General features: G+C 45.5%; 1 protein-coding gene across 4 annotated transcripts in view; it reads right to left on the reverse strand.

Moving 5' to 3' along the window:
* The window catches only part of SPTBN1 (spectrin beta, non-erythrocytic 1), a 185,996-nt gene that overhangs the window by 8,245 nt on the left and 156,696 nt on the right, over nt 1-21,055 (reverse strand). For 2 of the 4 annotated variants that reach the window (XR_008529334.1, XM_054575444.1), the window contains 14 exons: nt 17,216-17,362; nt 16,076-16,339; nt 14,507-14,731; nt 13,976-14,065; nt 13,518-13,799; nt 12,747-12,877; nt 11,282-11,486; nt 10,524-10,898; nt 7,486-7,730; nt 6,248-6,386; nt 5,461-5,545; nt 3,433-3,629; nt 2,192-2,304; nt 1,436-1,499 (listed from right to left, as the gene is read on the reverse strand). Coding sequence is in view for 3 of the 4 variants with exons in the window: in XM_054575444.1 (XP_054431419.1) it covers nt 1,436-1,499; nt 2,192-2,304; nt 3,433-3,629; nt 5,461-5,545; nt 6,248-6,386; nt 7,486-7,730; nt 10,524-10,898; nt 11,282-11,486; nt 12,747-12,877; nt 13,518-13,799; nt 13,976-14,065; nt 14,507-14,731; nt 16,076-16,339; nt 17,216-17,362 (2,562 nt within the window). In the remaining variant the exon portion in view is untranslated. Of the gene's footprint in view, nt 1-7; nt 1,500-2,191; nt 2,305-3,432; nt 3,630-5,460; nt 5,546-6,247; nt 6,387-7,485; nt 7,731-10,523; nt 10,899-11,281; nt 11,487-12,746; nt 12,878-13,517; nt 13,800-13,975; nt 14,066-14,506; nt 14,732-16,075; nt 16,340-17,215; nt 17,363-21,055 lie in introns of those variants that run through there. The other 2 variants (XM_054575442.1, XM_054575443.1) reach the window with 1 other exon arrangement.

The following is a 21,055-nucleotide window of genomic DNA, read 5'->3' on the forward strand; positions in this document are numbered from 1 at the left end:
TGAAATGAAAAGACAAATTAGACTTAACTCATGGAGAACACATATCAAAACAGGTTTCTGATTCCACTAACACCTAAATATGGCAAATGAGCAAATGAATGTCTCATGAGGCTTTGATATAACATGGGTTTTGGTTTGTCTTTATCAGTACTAGGAAATCACCTCTTTCATTAGCTTTTATTCCTAAAGAACAGAATTCCTGTTAAAACATTTTTAATCCCTGCTGGTGGTCTGATAAAATGCCATCCTAAAAGACTTATTAGAGAACTCCAAAAAAAGAACTTCATTTTCATAAGAAAATGAAAAATGAATCAGAAGATTTGTAATAAGACATACAACGGAGTTTCTCTCCACAAAGATGCTAAAATTTACTTCTGAAGCCAGGAGGTGTGCAACTGCTGCTCCTAGGGGTGGTCCACCGCGTGCATCGTTCAAGTAATCAGGGTGAACCAGAATGGCTTTTGCTCCATTTGCTTGGAAAACTTAGAACAGTTTGACACCCTGAAGTCATCAGCTGAATGGATAGGACTGGAAGTCTGGGAGGCAGGCTTCCGAAAAATGCTGGGCACAGCTGTCACCTGCGGCATCCTGGCGGTGCCGACACTGACCAAGGCGAGGGCGGGGCCGCCGTGGGCGCGCGCTCCACTCCCAAGGCTGGCTGCGCGATCTGCTGCCAGTAAGCCTCGAAGTCCCAATTCAGGACTTGGCAGGAAAAAAGAAGGGAGAAACTGGTTTGTAAAAAGTAATAAATGATCCGAGGGTCTCAAAATGTTTGAGATTCTGCACCTAAAAATTCAAACAGCTCCCCACGTAGATCCAACTTCCTTTTTTCTTGTCATTTTCAGGAAATGAATGCACCCTTAATGGAATGTCACACAGCTGACTTTAGGTTTTAATCTTAGTACTTAAAGTCTTCTTCCCATATACCAGTCTTCCTAGTTACGAGTAAACTATTGCAGGTTAATAACATCTGTAAATGGGGCTGCATATAGTGCAATACTGCACCCTGTTAGTATAACTGGATATGTCATACCTTTTGGATTCTAGTTTTCTTCTTCATTTTGCTGTAATCTCATTAAATTGCAATTACTCATGTAAGGCTTTCGCTGTAAAATCTCAATAAAGTAAAAAGCTCACATAAATAAACAAAAAATAAGTATGCTGCTTTAAGGCAACTGAGCATCCATCAGTTAAAAGACTCAAATAAACATGAATTAAATGCAAACAAATATGAAACCAAGGAAGGCTATGAATTAAGTAAAATTGTAACACTGTGGGTGAAGTGGAAGCCAAAAGGTCAAACCATCAGGATTTGGAAAGAGTGGTTCTTGACAAATGGTAGTGAACTTCACAGTCCGGACCATGGCTGGTCACTGGCTGTCCGTCTGCTATTAAAGTTTTTGTAGTTTTGGTAGGTTTGAGAGCGGTAACTAACCCGTGGAGATCCCTGTTCAGCGGGCAAACCATTCTGGGAAACTTGCTCTCCTTTCGAAGTATCCCTGTTAGGGGACAGGGGAAGGAGGACAGGGGAGGAAGAAGAAAAGGAGAAGAGGGGAGAGGAAAAATATCAAGAAAAATGGAGAGAACATCAGTCAATTTTATTATAGGTTTTCTCTTAGGAAAAAACATATGCAACCCTCTTTTACATAATTTAATTCCTTTTAAAAAAATTTCAAAGTGTTCCAAACCAACTCTAAGAGAGGTAAGACTGCGGAGACCCCTGACCCCCGTAAAGGCAGCATTAGGGTTTATCACAGAGCTCTTACCACAGCAAAATAATCAGCCTTTCAGAAGTAGAGAGTAATTTCTGGCCTTCATGTGAAGCCACCCACAACTTTCAAAAAGCATCCCCACAAAAGTTACTGGCTTGAAATGTGAGTGGTTCACTCCCTCCATTTAAGTCACACAGAAATTCTGAGCGTGTGGGTGTGCATGTATGCATGCATAGGCACATGTGTGCAGTAGAAGGCACTGTCTGCATGCCACTTTTGTCACCTACATAGCAATGTGACTGTGGACAAGTCAGTGTTCCCAGATGTTATCCAGGGGTGCCTGTACAGACTAAATATTCTACAGAAGTAATTAAATGGAAGGACATGTGTTGAGGCCTAGCACAGCACAGGCTTAGACAAGATGCTCCCTAAACCTCAGTTGCAAAAGCTAAGCCTTCAGCAGCAGCGCCGTGACTCACCACTGCTGCTGGGACTCGGTCTCCTCAGAAACCTTCGCGCTCGGCTCTGGCGAGGGTGGCCTCCTTTTCCTCTCCTCTTCCTCTTGCTGTCTGCGCACTTCCAGTAACTCCAACTGAGGGAGAACACGGTGACATTCAGCAGAGCCCCCAACCCCGCCCCTTTTAAAGAAAGTGCTCTGGGTGAACTCAGGAAGTCCTCTAGCCTGCGTTTTCTACATTGGATCACACTGGCCAACCAGAGGCTCTCACATCTTAAGGAAAACGGAGTTAGGGTCACAGGAACTGCAGCTACCAGCCAAAACTACAAGGAACAGAGATCTGAGAGATGAAACAGGTCTATTTCCCGGGCTGGCAGAGTTCCTATGAGCTGTCTGTGTGCCCTCTGGATGCTGGGACTCATTTCTAAATGAACTATGCAGCTCTCAGCCTGGCGTAGGAAGGGAGTTCCCTGAGCACAAGGGCCGTGCTGGACGTCCCATCAGAGCTCAGGCCAGCACCACTGGGATGGAGCTGCAGTGATTCTCAGGAGGCTTCTGGTGCTGTGGTAGGGATTTGTGTTCAGCCAAAATCCAAACAACACATAAAAAAGCCAAGGAATAGTCTGACTGAAATGAAGCCATTTCATGAGCAATACGCGTGTACCAAAAGTATTCTGTTTTGGCACAAGAGTATGCAGGTACATTTTAAGTCCCCGGAATTAGAGAAACTGGGAGGGACACCATTTTTGTGAACTGTAAAGAATCAGCTTTCTACCAGGAGTGCAAGTCTTAGGGAGGAAACACTGATAACAGGCCCTAGTCAAAGGACTTTATGTTGGCAGAAGAGATGATCAGGAACAGTGAGATTTCCAACAGTCTAGGATCAGTCTACGATAATGGGAATTCTAATTCTGAAATGTGGAAGACACTTGTAAGGCTATGTATGCTCCCTGGAAACCAAAGCTTCGATGAGATGTGGACCAAAAGATCAAAAGAAAGAAGCAAACCCCAACCAATCAACTCCCAGGCAGAAGGCTATTAAAAGTGATCATAAATATAGGTGGCCCAGGAAATGACTGAGGGGTGGTAGACCCAGAGAGTGTCCCCAGGTCCTGTACCAAGAGAGCCACCAATTGCAGGAAGATCCTCACCCCATTTAAAAGCAGAGAAGAAACATGAACCCCTGGTGTAGGAGGCGAGCAGGAAGAAGAGGCTGCCCATGAGAACCAAGAGGCCAAGCACTGGGATCCAGCAGCCACTTACCGTCGTCAGCCTTTCCAGGGCGGAGAACCTCTCGTCCCAGGTCGCTGCAGACTTCTCAAAAGCCTCATGGCGTTTGATGAGCTTCTCCACCTCATCCACGCTCTGGCCTATTTCTCGGCTGGATAGGTATGGCTCCTGTCCGAGCAGCCAGGCCTCGGCCACACTGGCGTCCCTTGAGAACTGATGGACCTCCAAAACTGCACAGGGTACCAAGAGTGAGTACTGGCGAGCAGGGTGGCTTGGCAGTCAGGGCTGGCACTGCCCTCTGGCAGCAGCTGCCTGCACAACCAGTTTGATAGTCCAAATCAGTCTAACAGAGACGTACAGTGAGCTACATATGTGACCATAACTGTTCCAGTAGCCACGTTGAAAAGAAACATGTGGAATTAACTTCAAAAGCACACTTTAGATACACATATATCAAACTATCATTTCCAATATGTAATCGGTATAAAAAATTATTGATATGTTACACTTTTTTGTCTTTGAAATCTGACGTGTATTTTATAGTTCCAGCACATCTCAATTTGGACCAGTCACATTTCAAGTTCTCAAGGGCCATATGTGGGCAGTGACTACCACACAGGACAGCCCAGGCCTAGAAGGGATAGACTCTGCTCACTCTACCCTACTGAGATAAGCCTTAGGTAAGTCTGTATGTATTCATGATCCATCTACATACAACCAACCAGATTACGCCGATGGAGTAGGCATTCATAAATCACCCTTCCTGGGACTGCAGTTCTTTCTTGGAGTGGGGAGAGAAGTTTATGGGGGCACTATACACAAGGGGGATGATATGGGCTAAGGCTTGTGCTTTATTCATTCTGTTCCCCACACTTGAAGAACCAGCATGTTGCTCACCACAGCTATGGGAAGGCAGGTTAGCGCTGGCTGTGCTATGTTTACATTACTTTTCACCCATGTCCAGCTGCAATGCTTGAGGCCATTCAGGGAAGAAAGGGGCTGCAGGGAGCACTGGGGTCCCCAGGATCTGCCAGCTGTCTCCTTCGGTCATCCTGGTAAGCCCCCACCACAGCCACGAGGAGAAGACGTCACCACTGCACTAGGGACATGCCCACCGTACAAGGTTGGCGCTTAGTTCGCAGTGAGGTGTAATATGGATTTTGCTGAACTACACTGAACCTGTCCTGGGCATTGTCAAATTCAGAGACCAAATCCTCATCCAAAGAATGGTCAAAAGTGGGATTTTTTTTTTTTTTTTGAAAGAGGGTTCTGGGCACAACGGGGTAAGGTGCCTTCACCAGATCTTTTACCCATCTTTTAGAAAAGGCCCTTGGATTCTGTTTCTAGTAAGCAACCCTGGTGTCTGAGAATGAGGTATACTGTAAGGACAGAGCCCAGAACCCCAAACACAGAATGGCAAAGTATACAAATTTGCTTGAGTTGGGCTACTTTCAGGGTACATAACAACTATTAAAATGTTATTCCCAAACTGCGTATTATAAACCATGCTATTTCACATTATCCTTTATAATAAGACAATGAAAGTAGAGTCCACCTCAGAGCGTCATTGTGAAGAGTAAACACAGAAAAATATGTTAAGACTTAGGATAATGCCCAGTCCCTGTAATATGTATAATTGTTAGATTTTATTTTGTGCTCATCTTTCTAAGGATGAGACCTAATGAGGCCAAATTTCTCTCTTCTTAACTCTGCACTAATAATTCTTCCTACAGATAAGCGGAGGAGGAGGAGGGGGCTTCTGCACGCCCCCAGAGAGACACCAAATTCTGTCATCCCCTGTTGTCCCTAAAGAACAGCCCAATCCCACTTACAACACAGAAACCAAACACAGGATGAAAAATAAAGTAACAGAGCTGTCACTGGGAACCACTTAAAAGTACTTAGCATGAAATGGTAAAATAGGGCATTAAAAAAGGGAAACATTTAGAATTCCAAACATTAAGTGGTAACACCACATCTAATCAATTAAAGCAGGAAAATAAACCCGCACGCTTTCCTTGGGCACCCATAAAGAGCAGAAAGAGAAAAGTGTGTCCTTACTCAGTCTTAACCACTCCCATCGGTCTTCCCACTTGTCAATCATTTCTTTTCTCTTTTCCGTCAACTGAAGTAACTTTTCCTTGATCTGTGAGGAAAGAAGCACCACAGGGATATCTTAATAGAAGGTACCACATCCTCCTAGTCTTCCCCTTGATTGGTCCCTTTATACAAGAAAAATACATTTTCTGTACAGACCACTGCTAAGCCAGGAACTAAGGACTGCTTCGCCTACCTGTGTACTGGGAGAGCAGAGAAAAGCAGAAGGGGCTGAGAGTAAGGCCAAACACTCATGGAGGGAAAGCGGGACAGCAAGAGGGGGAAAGCCCTGACCTCTGAGAGAACATCCAGTCCCTTGAAAGGGGCCACACGCAGACTAACCCATTTACCTTAGCATTACCATCATCCTAACTGAAGTGGCAACTACCCACCAAAGAGCAAACGGACCCAGAGTATACGCGGTGGAAAGAGGTCATCCGGGCAGAGTGCTGACGAAGGCGAGAGAGGAGGAAACCTCACCTCGGGGCCTTCAGGATGGTCTGCAGTGCCATGGATTTGGACTTACTGGCTCTGCCCAGAGTCTGAGTTAATTATCTTTTTCGATACACACAGGAAAGGAGCAAGGAGTTTTCATGTAAAAGAATGTGCATACATATACATGAATGTAAATATGTATTTTTCTCTGTGTGTACACACACACACACACACACACACACTCACAAAAAGTCATTTCACATCTTAATACCAGCTGCGGTTCACCCTGTGGCCCCAAAGGAAAGCAGCACCCTACCTCCTCAGATGCATAGTGCTTTCTCGCCAAGAGGGATTTCCCAAGTTCAATGCAGATGGTGAAACTGTCATTACGAGCATCAATTTCAGCTTTGATACCTTGATGATTATTCATTAACAGTTCAACAGATGATACATCCCTAAAATGAGACAAATAATACTTCCTTTAGGAGAAAGAGCTTTTCAAATAAATGTGCTGGCTTCAAAACACGTTATTAATTTGAAGGAAGCTTTCTGATGGCACAATTTACCTTTAAGGCCTGATTCACAGTCTCAGTCATGGGAGCTAGAGAACAATGACAGTATAATTCAGGACCAGCTATGTCGCCTAATGTTTACAGAGTAAGTTTTACTCCCGTCTGTGTGTGCGTGCTCGGGGAATTCAAAACGGGTGCTAGGCAGATGCTGGAAAAACCTCTGTTTTGGTTCAAACTTACTTTGAAATGCAATTCAGACTCTCTTCAAGGAGGTACAGAAGCAACAATGTGTGTTCCCAATTGTACCCCGAAGAGTTAGCTGCCAAAGGTTCAGGACATGTCTGTCTAAAGAACAGCTGATACCTCCCCCCTCCTTATTTAGACAAGAGGAGACACACGGAGCGGGAACCAGCTTAGAAATCGATGCCTGAGAGACCTGAGAGGTTCTCATGACTCTAAACCTAAGACAGGGAAATCTTGATCTAGAAAATATAGTAGACACATGATATATACAATATATTTCTTCTCTTGGGACATAGTTTGTCAGTGATGGTGGGGGCTGGAGCTGGCAGGGGGCACTGGAAGCTGTCTGTGTGCCTGCTCGTTCATCTATCAGCTTCTCTTCACCACTTTGCATGAAACACAGCCAAAGGGAAGGCAGAGAACAACTAGTAAATAACTATCTTAAAACACCATTAAAACAGATGTTTAGGGGTACGGGACACCTTTAGTAATGTCTATGAAAAGGGAAAGACTTTTTTTAATCTATCAGACATAGAGACGGAAACTCAGAAAAGTCACCTCATCCCAATGATGAGGCAGAGAGCCCAAAGGCCGGGGGCCCTGGGTGAGGGTGGAGGAGGGGGGCTTGCCAACACTGGGCCCCTTGTGCCCTGGCAGCAGACAGTGGAGCAGTGGCAGTCTCCCCACCCTGCCCCGCCCCACCATGCCCCCCCGACCCCCACTCTCTCTGGAGGATCCCATCTCGTATTACCCGGCATCAGCTCACTGGATTCCCTGCCCAGGAGGCTGGGTGTGTTACCTTGGCTTCTCCTGGGCTTCAATCTGCCGGATGACATCCTCCATCCACAGCATGAGGTCACGCACCATGCTGAAGAAGCGGAACTTGTCCCCCGTGTCCACCAGCCGCACCCTACGGCCCTCACAGGCGTCCAGCAGGGCCTTCCAGGCTTCCAGGACCTCGTTCTCCCGCTTCTGGATGTCATCAGCTTTATCACCTGCATAGGCTGCCTGGAGGCGGGCTGCGTCCTCCTGCAACTGCCTCACCTGTGAGCCCCGGGGGAGACGGCCAGGTCAGATGGCTGGAGCTTTGCTCCGCCATCCACCATTCCCTTCACATACAGGCTGCACGACGTTCTGCTTACGCACTGATGGGAGCACCAAGCCATAAGGGGGCTCCAGAGCTCCTGACCCCAGGAAGCTCAGAGTTTCATCAGGGAGACCCAAGACACAAAACCCGAAGTTTACTATAAATGTATAAATGTACAATATTAAGTTCTGCATAAACAATAAAACAAATTAAATGCTACAGAAATGCAGGTGGGGGACTTTGGTCAGGAATGCTCCCCTGGAGGTGGCCTGGGATATAAGGATGATACAGAAAACACATTGTGTATTAAAAAAATAAACACCTAATCTGCTCTTTTAGGGTAAAGGCGATGTTTTTATCATGAATGCGAAATTGCCAGGAAAGATTTTAAAAATGCCTTTTCCAGTGCTATGTGATGCTGCTGAAAACAATATATGTTTCATCTGTAAGGGCTCTCACAGTGGGACATTTCAACTTGAAAAACATAAAAATGCAGGTTCTAATATAGTTGGGAAAAAAAAAGACTGACGTCAAAGAAGATTTTAACTAGACAAATTTCAAAACGCAAATGGGTCTTACGAAAAGATGCTATATAAAGACACCATAATGTCGTCTATTAGTTGACAAAATTCAGGCTGGATGAGTTATCTGCCAGTGAAGCTAATCACTGCTGATGGACAACAGGCCACAGTCCTACAGAGGCACATGGACAGTAACTATCAAAATTACAGATGCATATCCTTTTGATTTTATGATCTCACTTTGGAGAACTTACCCTACACATAATCTTGCACATTTAGGAAATGAAAGGCATATAAGGTTATTTACTGCAGCATTGTCTGCAAAAGCAAAAAGGCTGAAAATAAAGCAAATGAACCTGAGTGAGGGACTGGTTAAACGATGGTACCTCCATGTAACAGGTGCCTGTGCAGTCATGAACATGGATTGGGGGGGCTCTGTGCACTCATACGACTACCGCGAGATGGGACCGTCAGGCTTGAGGGAGTGGACTCCAGCTCCGGGTGTTATTGGACCCTTCATGGGCTCCCTCATGTCTCTGGACTCCACAAGATGAAGAGATTTAATGACAAAATTAGGAAGCAACTCCGTCATCTTGGAGTCTCTAAAAGTAAATGATTTTACAAGTACAGAGAAGAGCCCTGCTGCTGGGACATTTGTTGTAATTTGTAACTTTGTTGCTAGGCATTCTAAAAGTCCCCCATAGCTTCTATTACACAATAAGAGAGAACATTATAGAGCTCTTGCTATGGCATATGTTTTGTAAGCATCACCTCAATCTTCAGTGAGTCAGGGGGTTGAAGTTTTGAGAGGTAAAAAAATTAAGCTTGCAGCAGTACAGAGCAGAGGCCCCACCACACCAGTGTCGGCCCTGGCTCTAACCATCATGCCTTTAGGATCAGTCACATCGTGCTCCAGGACCTATGTGCAATGGAAGCCTCTGAGCATGAAGCTGACGAGCTTTCGAATACTAAAGGTATCGTAGAGCTGGGAGCCCACCTGTTGTGAAGACTCGAAACTCTTATGGTGCATGGTGGGCCCTTTTGCAATTCTGCGTGATGCGGAACAGACCCGTGACCATTTCATGTATCTCTTTTAAATATTCCCTCACCACCATCCCCCTCCTTGGTGGAAAAGCTGTAGCACTCGTCTGAACAGAGCCCCAGCTGTGATCCCCCTCTACTTCTAGAAAGGGGAAATCAAGGGTAAGTGAGGGGACAAAGGCAGTGAAGGTGGTCCCTCTATAGAGCAAACACCGAAGCCCACAAAGGAACGGTAAGGCTGATGTACCAGACCAGGGGTCAGCCCACAGCTGAATCTGGGTAGCCTGTTTTTATAAAGATTCACTGGTATACAGCCATGCCCTTTTATTTGCATATTGTTTGTGGCTGCTTTATGCTGCAATGACAGTGCTGAGTAGTTGCAACAGGAACGTTATGTCCCACAAAGCTGAAAATAATTCACTCCCTGGGATTCTGCAGAAGTAGTTTGCCAAACCCTACTAAACTAGATCAAAGTGCTCTTAATAAACTAGAACAGAATCGCTAAAATATACTGAGGGCTGGTATCTATAATAAACTGACTTCTTGTCTAAGACCAAGGAATTTGGTGGTCGAGGTGGGGGCAGGGATACAACCTAATTTTTTTATCTAAAAGATAGAACACTAAACAAGAAACCATGCAGAGATTAAAGAGCAACCTAGGGAGTGAGTATACTGCAGGTTCTTACTGTTATATTGCCCTCATTTTGTCAAACATCTTTTAAACAAAGCCTTAGTGTTAACCATTTCACACTGTGGGGAAATACCAGGCATATTAAAATGTCAGAATCTTGTTCTCTCTTTTTCTGGATATGTAACTCAGACCCTGGTTGACAGAAAATAATAAGGCATTATTTTGGAAATTATTCTAATTGAATATGCTAACACAACACATATTCTCATTGAGAAGGTCTGTCACTTGCAAATGTTTTGTGTGTATCTGGTTTATTTATTTTAATCATGAGGATGTTCCTCTGACAAGATCTGCAAATGTGGCCAATGTAGAACTTTTTGGACTGATAAATTCTCCCCACTAAATGGAACATGTTTATGTGTTTGTCTGCACATACGTGATTTAGTTCAGGCCATTCTTTGAGGCATGTTCAGAGGATGGTGAGAGATGCTCAGAGATGCACAAAGGCTCTCTCTGGAAAGAAAAACTCCTGCCACACCAGGCAGCTCCACACCCACCTGAGTGCCCAGAGCCTGGATGTCGTGCTCAAATGTGGTGTGCATTCTCTGCAAGGTCTCCACTGTGTTCTGGTCTCTCCCAAGCTCCTCAGGGAGTTTCTTGTGTTTGTCCTGGATGCGCCCAAAGATCTCCTTGGCATCGTGGTAAAACTTGTGCAGTTCATAGGAGGCGGCGAGAATCTGTGTTCTTGTGTCAATGAGCTCCAGCAGGTCAGCCCAGGCTTCGTTGAGCCCATCCTTCCACTCGGCGATGGTGGCGGCATCCGAATGTCCAGAGTTGATGAGCTCATCTGCCATGTGATTGACTGTGTCCACGCGCTCCTGCCCAATGTTCCCTGTGTCTCGAGCAAATTCCCGGAATCGTTCTTGTAACATCTGAAACAGAGACGAGTATAAAGAAATCAGAGAGACTATTGTGAACGTTTTATTTCTTGATCACATGAATGTTCTTTGGAAAGAAATGAGTAGTATGCATGCCTTGACAAGAGGTCTTAGCTCTAAAGCCTCCTCTCAACCAGGCTTCCTTCTCATTCACTGTATCCGACTAAGGCCCTGGCTCCATGTCCTTTTACTACAGAAGGGGGCACAGAGAGGTTAGACAACCCAGGTCAAAGTTGCCTAGTGATAAAATCGTAAACTGAAATTAAATCCCATGACCTTTGAGTCCAGGGCGTTTTACCTGCTCACAAAGAATGCAAATGGCCTACCATACCCATAGCTCACTGCACAACCACTCACGCTCTGCCCAGAGTACTTGCCGTGACGTGCTCGTAGTCCTGCCCCAATTCATGCGACCCTGCGACCACCTCCCTCTCAGCGATCCACTGCTCCAGGTCGTCCACCTCCCGGTTGAGCTGGAACAGCCTGTGCCTCTCATCCAGCTTGCCTCTCCTCTCTTCAGCAAGGTCTTTCAGACCTGCGTACAGCTTATCCACTTTGGACTGCCGCATGCTAATGCGCTCACTGAAAGGGGGGCGGGCAGGGGGAGGGGTTGGGGGGGGGGAAGAAAGACCCTTAAATGTTAAAATTTCCTTCAGGGAGAAAACAAATGAGGTGGAAATGCCAAGAGAGCATGTTATATAAAATTTCTTGAAGAAAACATCTGCTTAACCTAATTACACTAAAAAAATAAAACTCTAAAGTTTGACTGCAAGTAAAGAAGATCCAAGACGTAAACAAAACATAGTAATTAAGGTGCGAGGCCACCCGTACAAGACGGACAAGACGGACGGAAGGGAGAGAAGCTCTAACAGCACCGCTGGCTCTGTAGGTCAGGATTGCCTTTGACGTTAAAAGTTAATGCCAAATCCAGGAGCCGCCTTACACTCTCAGGTACCACGCTGCCAAAGGGACAAATGATATCCCCGTCTGGCACACACCTGTACCTGCTCTGGGCCGTCGGCCCTTCTCTGCCAGGGCAGCAGGGCCTGCTGCTCCCGTTTCGCGGGTCCTGGGTGAACGCATCCCTCTCCCTCCAACCTCTCCCCAGAGTGACTGTCTTGTAACAGGAAAGCAGAGAGACAAAGCCTTGATGCTTGTCCCTAGAGACTGGAAAGGTCCCTTCCCTGGGAGTTCTGACCATGAACTCCTGAAAAGACCCCATCTACAACTTGCCTTGTCCAACGTACCAAGCTGTTCCTTTCCTTTCTGAGTCATACAAGGCAGTTACAAACACAGCAAACCTAAAACGACTGCCATTGAAGTTAATACGGGAGCCCCACACACTAGTCTCTTTTATCTTTTTATTCCTAAGGCATCTTAGGACCTGAAGTGTAAGAGTTTGGAGGTGGTATCATTTTGTTCTTCTCGGGAGCCCTTATATTTTGATAGGTCCACGTGTCCACCTTTCATTTCTACTTACTAGTAACTACTTTTAAAACTAGAAAATACTTTCTGAAACTGGATGACTTCTTCAACCCAAGGGTAGGTGCTTTGATAACCTGTATCTGGGCAAATCAATCTTCACTTTTGTCTCACGTCACCAATAATCTTTCAATAGGGCCTTGACCAAGTGCTTCACTGACAAGAGTAATTTCCTATATAACAATTTACCCTTCCTATTTAACATAGGCCTCCTGTGTATGTTTTAAAAATGCTTCGCAAAGGTCTATGTTACCAGTTACTCAAGGTGAACGCAACCATTTACTTTTGCATGGGCTGAAGTAAGGGGCCCTTGCTGGGAGGAACTGATAGCCTGTCTCATCTGTTCAACACGGCACTCACCTTTCAGGATGGCTGTCGGCCACCAGGGCCCGGCTGGTCTTGGAGAGCTGATGCACCGTCTCTGCATAGTCCTCCACCGCCTGTTCCAAAATCTGGTGCTTCTTCAACATGGAAACAGCACTCTGCTCATCCTGCAAAGGGAGGGGACTGTCACACCACGGCCGCCCCTCAGGCCCAATACTATCTTAACGGGAGACAGGCTGACTACATGGTGGGGCAAACGGAAGGACTGAGAGAGAAAAAAACCTGAAGGGTGATGTGGGCAGTGGAACACAGAAGCATTTCAAGAGTGTCAAAGGACTGGACTGTGTGGAAGACCAACCTGAGGACAACGCAGGATAACTAAAACCCCTCTCTGGCACGGAGCGAAGCCTTGGTGCACCAAGTGTACGCTGGCTGGCTGCAACTCCTCACAGTGCAACAGAGATGTCTGGGTCTAACACATCTAGCAGTTGTCTAGCAGTCTGGAACCCGAAAATACTTGCAAATTGTCTTAAAAGTATTGTAAAATTTAGGTAACTCTACAACTACAGAGAGCAAGAAGGACTCTGGCAAATTTCTACTTAAATAAAAAAAGACAAGATGACCCATTGTTAATGACATGCCAGGATTCAGACAATTAAAATCCCAGCCACCTCTCTGCACCATGGTGCCCCGTGATAGTCCAAGGCAGCATTGAAGTATTTCACAAAGACATAGCCATCAGTAAAAACGCGCAGGGGCCGGGATGTGTCCAGCCTCCTCTCAGGAGGGACTGAGATGCTTTCTCACCTTGGCCTTCTCCTCAGACATCATGTACAGCTCCTGCTCACTCATCCACGCCTCGGCCTCAGCCGCATCGAAGTAGTACTGCTGGGCCCTGTGTGCCTCCTCCAGACGCCTGTGCCGCTTCTCCGTCTCCTGGATGAGGAGGCTCCACAGCTGCTTCAGGTCGGCGAGCCTCTGCCGGATGGCCTCGGCATTCAGGCTGCTGCTATCGGTGACGATGTTCTGGCTCCTCTCAAAGATGTCATCGATGCGAGGCTGGTGCCCCTGGATTTCTTTCTGGAGGGTCTGTGGGAGTGGGGCACACATACAAAAGGTTTGCTAAATAGCAACAGCATGTGGTTTGTGCCAAGGTAGGAGGGCCAAGGAGAAATCGCAAGCCTCCAAAGCTCGCTCACCCTCTCTGCCTTCTCGTTTGGAGCAATTACTTATCAGACTGCGGTACCCCGAACGCAAACGCTTACCTGATTTTTCTTTATCAACAGCTGCACTGTCTGGAGATTGTGGCCATGATCCGTGGAAGTTGCCAAAGGCATCCTCTCTCCAACCCACAACTAGAGGGAATTGCAAATAAGTGGTCAGGGCTGCTCGAAAAGAACAAATGAACAGCAAGCAGAGCAGGGAAGAGCGGGAGGCCAGCCTGAGAGCAAGGGTGTTCGCTCCCCTTGGGAAGGGTGCCCCTCTGACAAAGGGTGGGCACTGGTCTCCCAGGTCTTACTTCGTCCTCAATGCCGACTTAGATGTGAGTCCTCGTTCTTTATTTATTTTTACAATTACTGTTCTAGGGTCATTAAGACACTGGAGTATCTTTAGAAAACCAGAAAAAGAATGGAGTTGCATTTCATGTGAGAAAGGAAAAGAACCCCTCCAAAGGCACATAATATTTATTGGCTCTGACAGCTCGGCTCACCAACGTGGCCCAAGGTAAGGCCGACAGAGAAGGACCGGCCGGGAGGTTTATGGAAAAACTATTCATGCAGAAAGGGTCTACTCACGATCTCATCCTCCACATCCCTGTTGAACTGATGGATCTCTTTGGAGGCCAGCAGGTTATGCTTCCTCTCATTCAGGGGCTCCAGCAATTCCATGAATTTGGTCTGCACAGTGAGGCGCTTGCTGTCCACTTCGTCGGTGCTCTTCCCCTCCTGACTCAGGGCCTGGGCCTGGCTCTGCAGCTCTTCGATCTCCTTCTTCCGCACCTCCATCTGATTCTCCAGCATCTGAGGCCAAAAAATAGACCCAACTTCACACCAGAGACAAAGGCAACAGAGATAGTCCTATATAATGTTTGCTTTGGGCGCTGGCCAAACAGAAGATTGAAGAATATAAATTTATACAGTAGAGAGCTTAAGAAATGGTTTCTAACATGTATCAAACTACCAACTAGCATTCTACTCTGTCAGATAATTAAAAAAAAAAAAATGCCTTTCCAGTTTTAAATTTCGGAGAACATCTAGGTTTATCCAGGAACTTGGGCAGAAAATAACAGGGGAAACAAAGAGTTAATTATGGGGAAAGGATAGTCTTCATCAGCCTCTTCAAAAGCCATAAGGATGACGGAAGCCAGTTCAGCCACCGGGAAGGAATGAAGTCTTGAGGTTCCAGCTCTTTTAGGCAAGGAGGATAGCTGATGCTATCATTTCCCCCTCAATTTCTTCAGTCAGGAAGGTGATTTTTTATTTTATTTTTTTACATACTTGGATAATTGAAAATATATTGTTTATATATGTGAAAAAAAATAAGCAAAATTGAAAGTAGAGGAACCTTACTCGGGCAACATCACACTGAGAAGACCATACACTCTGAGAGTCAGCTTAGAGACGAGGGGACTAAATCTGGGAACAGAGTGACTTGCTCTGTAAGTTGGGGAGGTAATTAGCTATGACTACAAACCACCCATGAAAATAACTCCTGAATGGGTAATGACTTGAAGAGCAGAGTAACCAAATCATTTAGCAAACGGAAGGGTAGGTGTTGCTGTAGAAGTAAGCCCAGGTACTTGGCGAAGATGCTTTTGCAGTGACTGGTTCTAAGCAGAACTGCTGGGCCTGGGCCCTGGCTGTGCAATGCAAACCCAGCCAGGGGGTTCGCTCAAAGATTCTGCTGCCCACTTGCTTTCTCCAGCTCACTGCAGCTGTTTTCTCGTAAATCTGAAGTAACTTCATCTGCCCATAGACCACTCTATCATGATATTAAAAATACCGACTTTCTTATACCCTGAACAACTCTGACAACTCTCACATATCTAGATGTTATATAACAAAGTATGTGAAACGTGATTACTTCGTGTCAACTGCAGAACTGAAGAAAATGAATATTTATTCAACCATTAAATAATGATATCATTCATCGCCTAAGAAGTATTCCCATGCACCAACACCCATACTTCTACTAATATTTTTTCTCTCCAGTGGGTTCTGGGAATGTCCCATGATGCTATTAGAGCACTTTGCTGGGTTAAAATCCCTTCACACAGGTGGATGGCTGAGAACACTGTGGGTGAATTTAGACTATGGCAGTAAAGCTGAAACAGGTCCAAGGAGGTGGCTGCCTCGTCTACTCGCCTGTTGCTTTTTCAGCAGGATGTTGACGCTGGTCAGGTCTTTGCCGTAGTCATCGGACTGAATCTGACTCTCCAGGCCGTGCAGCCATTTGTCCAGATCCGCACAGCTTTGGGTGAAGAGTTCAGCCTTGTTGGCATCAAAGAGCCGCTGGGCCTTGGTCTGGGTGGTGGATTCAAGGACTTCCCACATTTTATGTAAACCAGTGAGTTTCTCCTTCACCACAGCTTCTGTCTCGGGCTTTTCTGAAATGAGCTGCATTCCTTCCTAGAAAACACAAACCACTGTAGTTATAAACAAAGAGTTTGCTAGAGAACAAATGTCACTGTGAAAAACAAACATAAGATGATTTGATCTATGATTTACCAAGTCAACACACACACACACACACAGTCCTTCCTCTTGAAGTTGCTGCTTGATAAAATTGACAACAGCCTAGTCTGTGCAACCAGCTTTCATGAGAGTCACGCAAGCAGTGATTACAGCACGCCGAAACAGTTTCAACTGGGGCAATGGAACATTTAATGCTAACAACTTAAGACTTCATCCCTCCCACCCCTGCCAGCCACCCCGCAAAGGACCATAAAACATTATGTTAACTGTTAAGAGTCTGAAATAATATAAAAAGTTTCAGGGAAAAGAAGGAAGGGTGGGGAACTTCACCACATTCATGTTCAGATGTGCTTGCGCTGCATAGAATCCCCCCGTGCTGAAACAACACCTTTTAAATTATTATAGTGACTAGAATACAGTAGTCACACAAGAAAAATAGGGTAATTTAAAAATACGTAACATTTCTAAATTCTGCAACTCAATCTAAGCAGTCTCTTATAATAGTTTTATGTACGGAATATGATCAAGACAGTGGGGACCGTGCCCGGGGGCTCACAGCCCATCATGTGCAGCAGGTGTGCACACAATAAAAACTGCACACCTAGCACTCCCCAAAAGATAAATGGAGCGTGTTGTACCAGCTGGCTGGGCTGAAGTCTGGAACTGGTAAGTGGACACTGGATTACTACGGATTATGTAACTTTCGCAGGTGGTCAACTATGACTCAAAAGGGGCTCATTTCCACCCAGTTCTTTTTCTCACTATGGCCACACCATGGAAACGGCAGCCGCATCAAACATTTTAACTCACCTTCTCAATTTTGTCAAGCCATTCTTTGTTGGATGCGAGTTCTGCCGTAAATGCTTGGTGCTTTAACCATTTACTGTGCAGATTTCTGGCTTCATCATAAGACATGTCCTGGGCTGTAAGCATCTTTTCATTGATCCAGAGAGACAGCTAAGAAAAGAAAAACACAAACCAGGAAGGTTTCAGAGATTGTGATCATACATGTCAGCCCTTTTCCTCCCGGAAAGAGCTGCATTATGTCATACTAGGCAAACTGCACCTGTCTCCAGGTCAACAGACAACCAAATATTGACTTTGCAACTCTAACCTGTCACGACAGGTGTCTCCACTGTACGGAGGTTGGACCTGAGCCTTGCTGCAATCTATACATCTAATATTAAATCCCGAAATACAAAAGCTCCCTGAGCCAGCTTTCCAACTGTCTGGCACTCTTAACCTGCTTTCCCCCAAAAGGCTTATTTAAAATTCTGCCGTAACCAGCCCGTCACAACCTTCTTTCTCTTCCAAATAAATACCTGTGCCAGCTATACCATGTAAACCATGATTAACTGTCTTCCATTCCACTCCACTCATTCTATTTTTTACTCTTTTAATTCTATTATAAAACAACCAAAATTGCTCCTCTCTTGTCTCTCCCTCACGATCCATCTTTGGAAATGTCCAAAAGCCTCGCGGTCGGGGTAAGGCAACAGTGACGCCCTTTCCTCCATGTCTGAGTCACCTTCGCCCCCTTTTCTACAGCCACTGTTTCTGTAAAGGGCCTTCCATTCAGACCAACAACACTTCACAGGACTGCGTTTTGAGACCCAACATGTCACCTTGGATCTGGACCCTGGAAAGCCTCAGGGAGCCTGCCAACTGATGACAGATCCGAGAAGGGCGTTCTCTCCTGAGGCTCAGGCTGGGAGGCGGCCCAACCTTGGGTCCTGGACACACATCTCTTGCTGGCTCTCATCCCGATCCTCCAGCTCCTCACTGCCTGCCTGTAGCTGGCCAGGCCCGGGGTCCTAGTTCCCATCTCATACACAGTGCAAACCCAGGAAGAGCTTTCTGTTGGCCCAGGCGGAGAATAAATGAAGGAATATACTGTCAGCCGGAAGAAACAGCTACATCTTCAGGGACTGTTGTCCCTTCCCCTGTGTGACCATGAGAAGCCCACTTTTACACCAGTGGCTGCCACAACAAATTTGCACCTGAACTCCTTTCATGACCCTGCCTTCAGAGGTTTAGAAATGACATATAAAGCCAGCAGAAACTCTCACAGGATCAATATTTCCAAGGCCATTCACTGGTACTCTGGGCTGCTCCTGGGAAAGGCTGCCCTGTAAATTTGCTTAAACAACAGAAAGCCTGTTCTTTGGAAACAATGTCAAGGAGGGCAATGCAGGTCACAGGAAGATGCCCGGCCTTGGCCACGGGGGCTCCATCCCAGCACCGTCTCTGCCTTTGTAGGCTGCTTAGCCACGAGGCAAGAGGGGCTGGGGGTTGAAAGCAAAAGGCAGAGAGATCTTTGGTGTCACTCTTTCTTGAGGGGAAAAAAACCAGTAAATCTTATAAAGCCCTCTGTAAGCCAGGACCACAGATCCGCTATACGAAAACAGACGCTGTATTTCCTACTTCCAAAGAATTACCTCTTTTCCAGTTATCTGAGCAGGTACAATATGAAATACTACAGACATTCATTCAGTCTAAGGGGGAAAGGTGTTAAAAGGAAACTGAACAGCAAGATTTCCTCCTGTATTTTGTACACCCTCCCGCCCCCCACAGAGAGAGAGAGAGATTAAACACAATAGAAGGCGTTTGTCTGAAGTGCCAAGGACATTCACATATTTTCCCTATTCATAACCACCTACCCAAGAGAGATTAAAAAAAAAAAAAGAGCTAGCTACATAAAAATTAGAGGCTTATAAACAAATCTGCCCTTTGCTGAACACACCATCCTACAGATAAAACATCATGCGATGAAGCACAATGAAATGGATCTATGAAACTTGCTATTTCATCAGCCCTTCATCAGAACTCTGGAATCGGGGCTACGGTTTTTATTTGTGGGCATTTATAAAGGTCATTTAAGAATATACTCATTCTCTGCATAAAAAGAACATTGTGCAGACTGGGGAAATGCTGTGATCACCTAATGAAGCTAAATGTAAAGTATGGAACTTGATATCCCTGTGCCACACCCATCCAGTTATAATGCCCTCCTTTAAAAGAAAAAAGAAAAGGAAGCAGCATTTGTTTCATAAAACAGGAGGGATACCGCGAAGGAATAAAATAGAAAAGAAGAACCTCTTAAATAATTTCTTTTTCAGGATATCATATTAAAAAACAACACCAAAATGATGACACTCTCTGTACCCCCCACCTGTAACTGGGACTAAGTGGGCTCCCGCTCATTCCCACCTTATCGTTTATCGTTTATCGCTGCTGCCATAAAGGTCCCCACCCAGACCGTGTATGGGGAGGGGCAGCAACGGAAGATTTCACAACCTTGAACAATACCAACAGCCAGCAATGGCATTACCTCTGACCTCTGGGTGTTCTGTATACCTCTATCAGTATAATACATAGATTTTCAAATGTAGGGCTGGTCTATACAAACTCCATTCTCAGAAATTCTGGCTTAAGAGGAGTATTTTAATGAGGCTGAATGATAGAATAATAAATATCTCCCTTTTGCTTGTACTTCAAACTCCAAGGGTTTTGAACCCCCCAATCCTGACCTAAATTTCCTTACCATGTAAAAAAATGTATCCCATAATGTGGACTTCTGACAACCCCAAGCAGATACCAATGATTGTATTAATTTAATGAGACCTCAAGGAAAGAAAAGATAAACCCAGAGATGTGCCAAGCAGTCACAGATCTACAAATCATCTCCGGGATATAAAAGCTGAGCAGAAACCTTTTTGCGTTCTTTAAGGGGAAACCACAAGGGACTGAGGCCACTGGGTGTGCCTGACAGTCATTGTTGTAAGGAGTGAACTCCTTGCAACCAAGGATGCCAATTCAAAACAAGTGTTAACAAAGATATCAAGACTTACTGAGACTATTTGCTGTGATTCCACTGGGAAGGACTATCATTTTATCTATTTACTTTTCCTACACATTTCTATTTATGAACCCACACGTACGTAAATGGAAAACAGGGGCTGGAAATTTCAAATGAGTTTCTCCCAAGGGTTCCTTTTGCCCTCTCAACCTCCTGCTCATTTCCTGGTATTCATCCTCTCAAATTTAGCCCAGGTTTTGCCACGGTGAGGTGGATGAGTTTCATCTCATTACCTTCCCTTTTAAGCAAGAGCATGGAAGCCCATCGATTCCCTATCCACCCTGAATATGACCTGAGGTTAAAACAAGTCCCTGATGGTGATTCAAGGGAAACATCAAGGTTGCACGGGGACTTCCAGTCTGTGGAAGGCACAGATCAGGCTGCAAACGTCTGATGCCTTTTCCTCCCTCCAAGGCTAAAGGGCCACCTGGTATTCACTGCAACACAAAATGTCATGCCACACATCTAACTTTAGACCTCATTATTCTCCTCTACCCAGTCTTGGGATATGAATGCCACTTTAAGTGAGCATCCTATTCAAATGGATTATTAATACCCGAATGTCACTTGGAGAGGCACTCCTGTCTTCAGCCTGTCTGGCTCCAGGGCCATTCCCCAGAGACTTGGATTCACCAACGTCGTGCTGAAAGCGACAGACCCTAAACTACACAGTGTAAGGGCTTTCCTTCTCAAGGTTTAGCTGCTGGAGCACATTCCAGGATTCACAATAAGACAGCGGTTTAATGGACATGAAAAATTGCTTTTGTCACAGACAATCTAACACAATCGTT

Source organism: Pteronotus mesoamericanus, unplaced genomic scaffold (genome assembly GCF_021234165.1).
Source record: "Pteronotus mesoamericanus isolate MK-2021 breed Mesoamerican mustached bat unplaced genomic scaffold, CSHL_Meso_final contig_291, whole genome shotgun sequence".
In the NCBI taxonomy this organism is placed as follows: domain Eukaryota; kingdom Metazoa; phylum Chordata; class Mammalia; order Chiroptera; family Mormoopidae; genus Pteronotus; species Pteronotus mesoamericanus.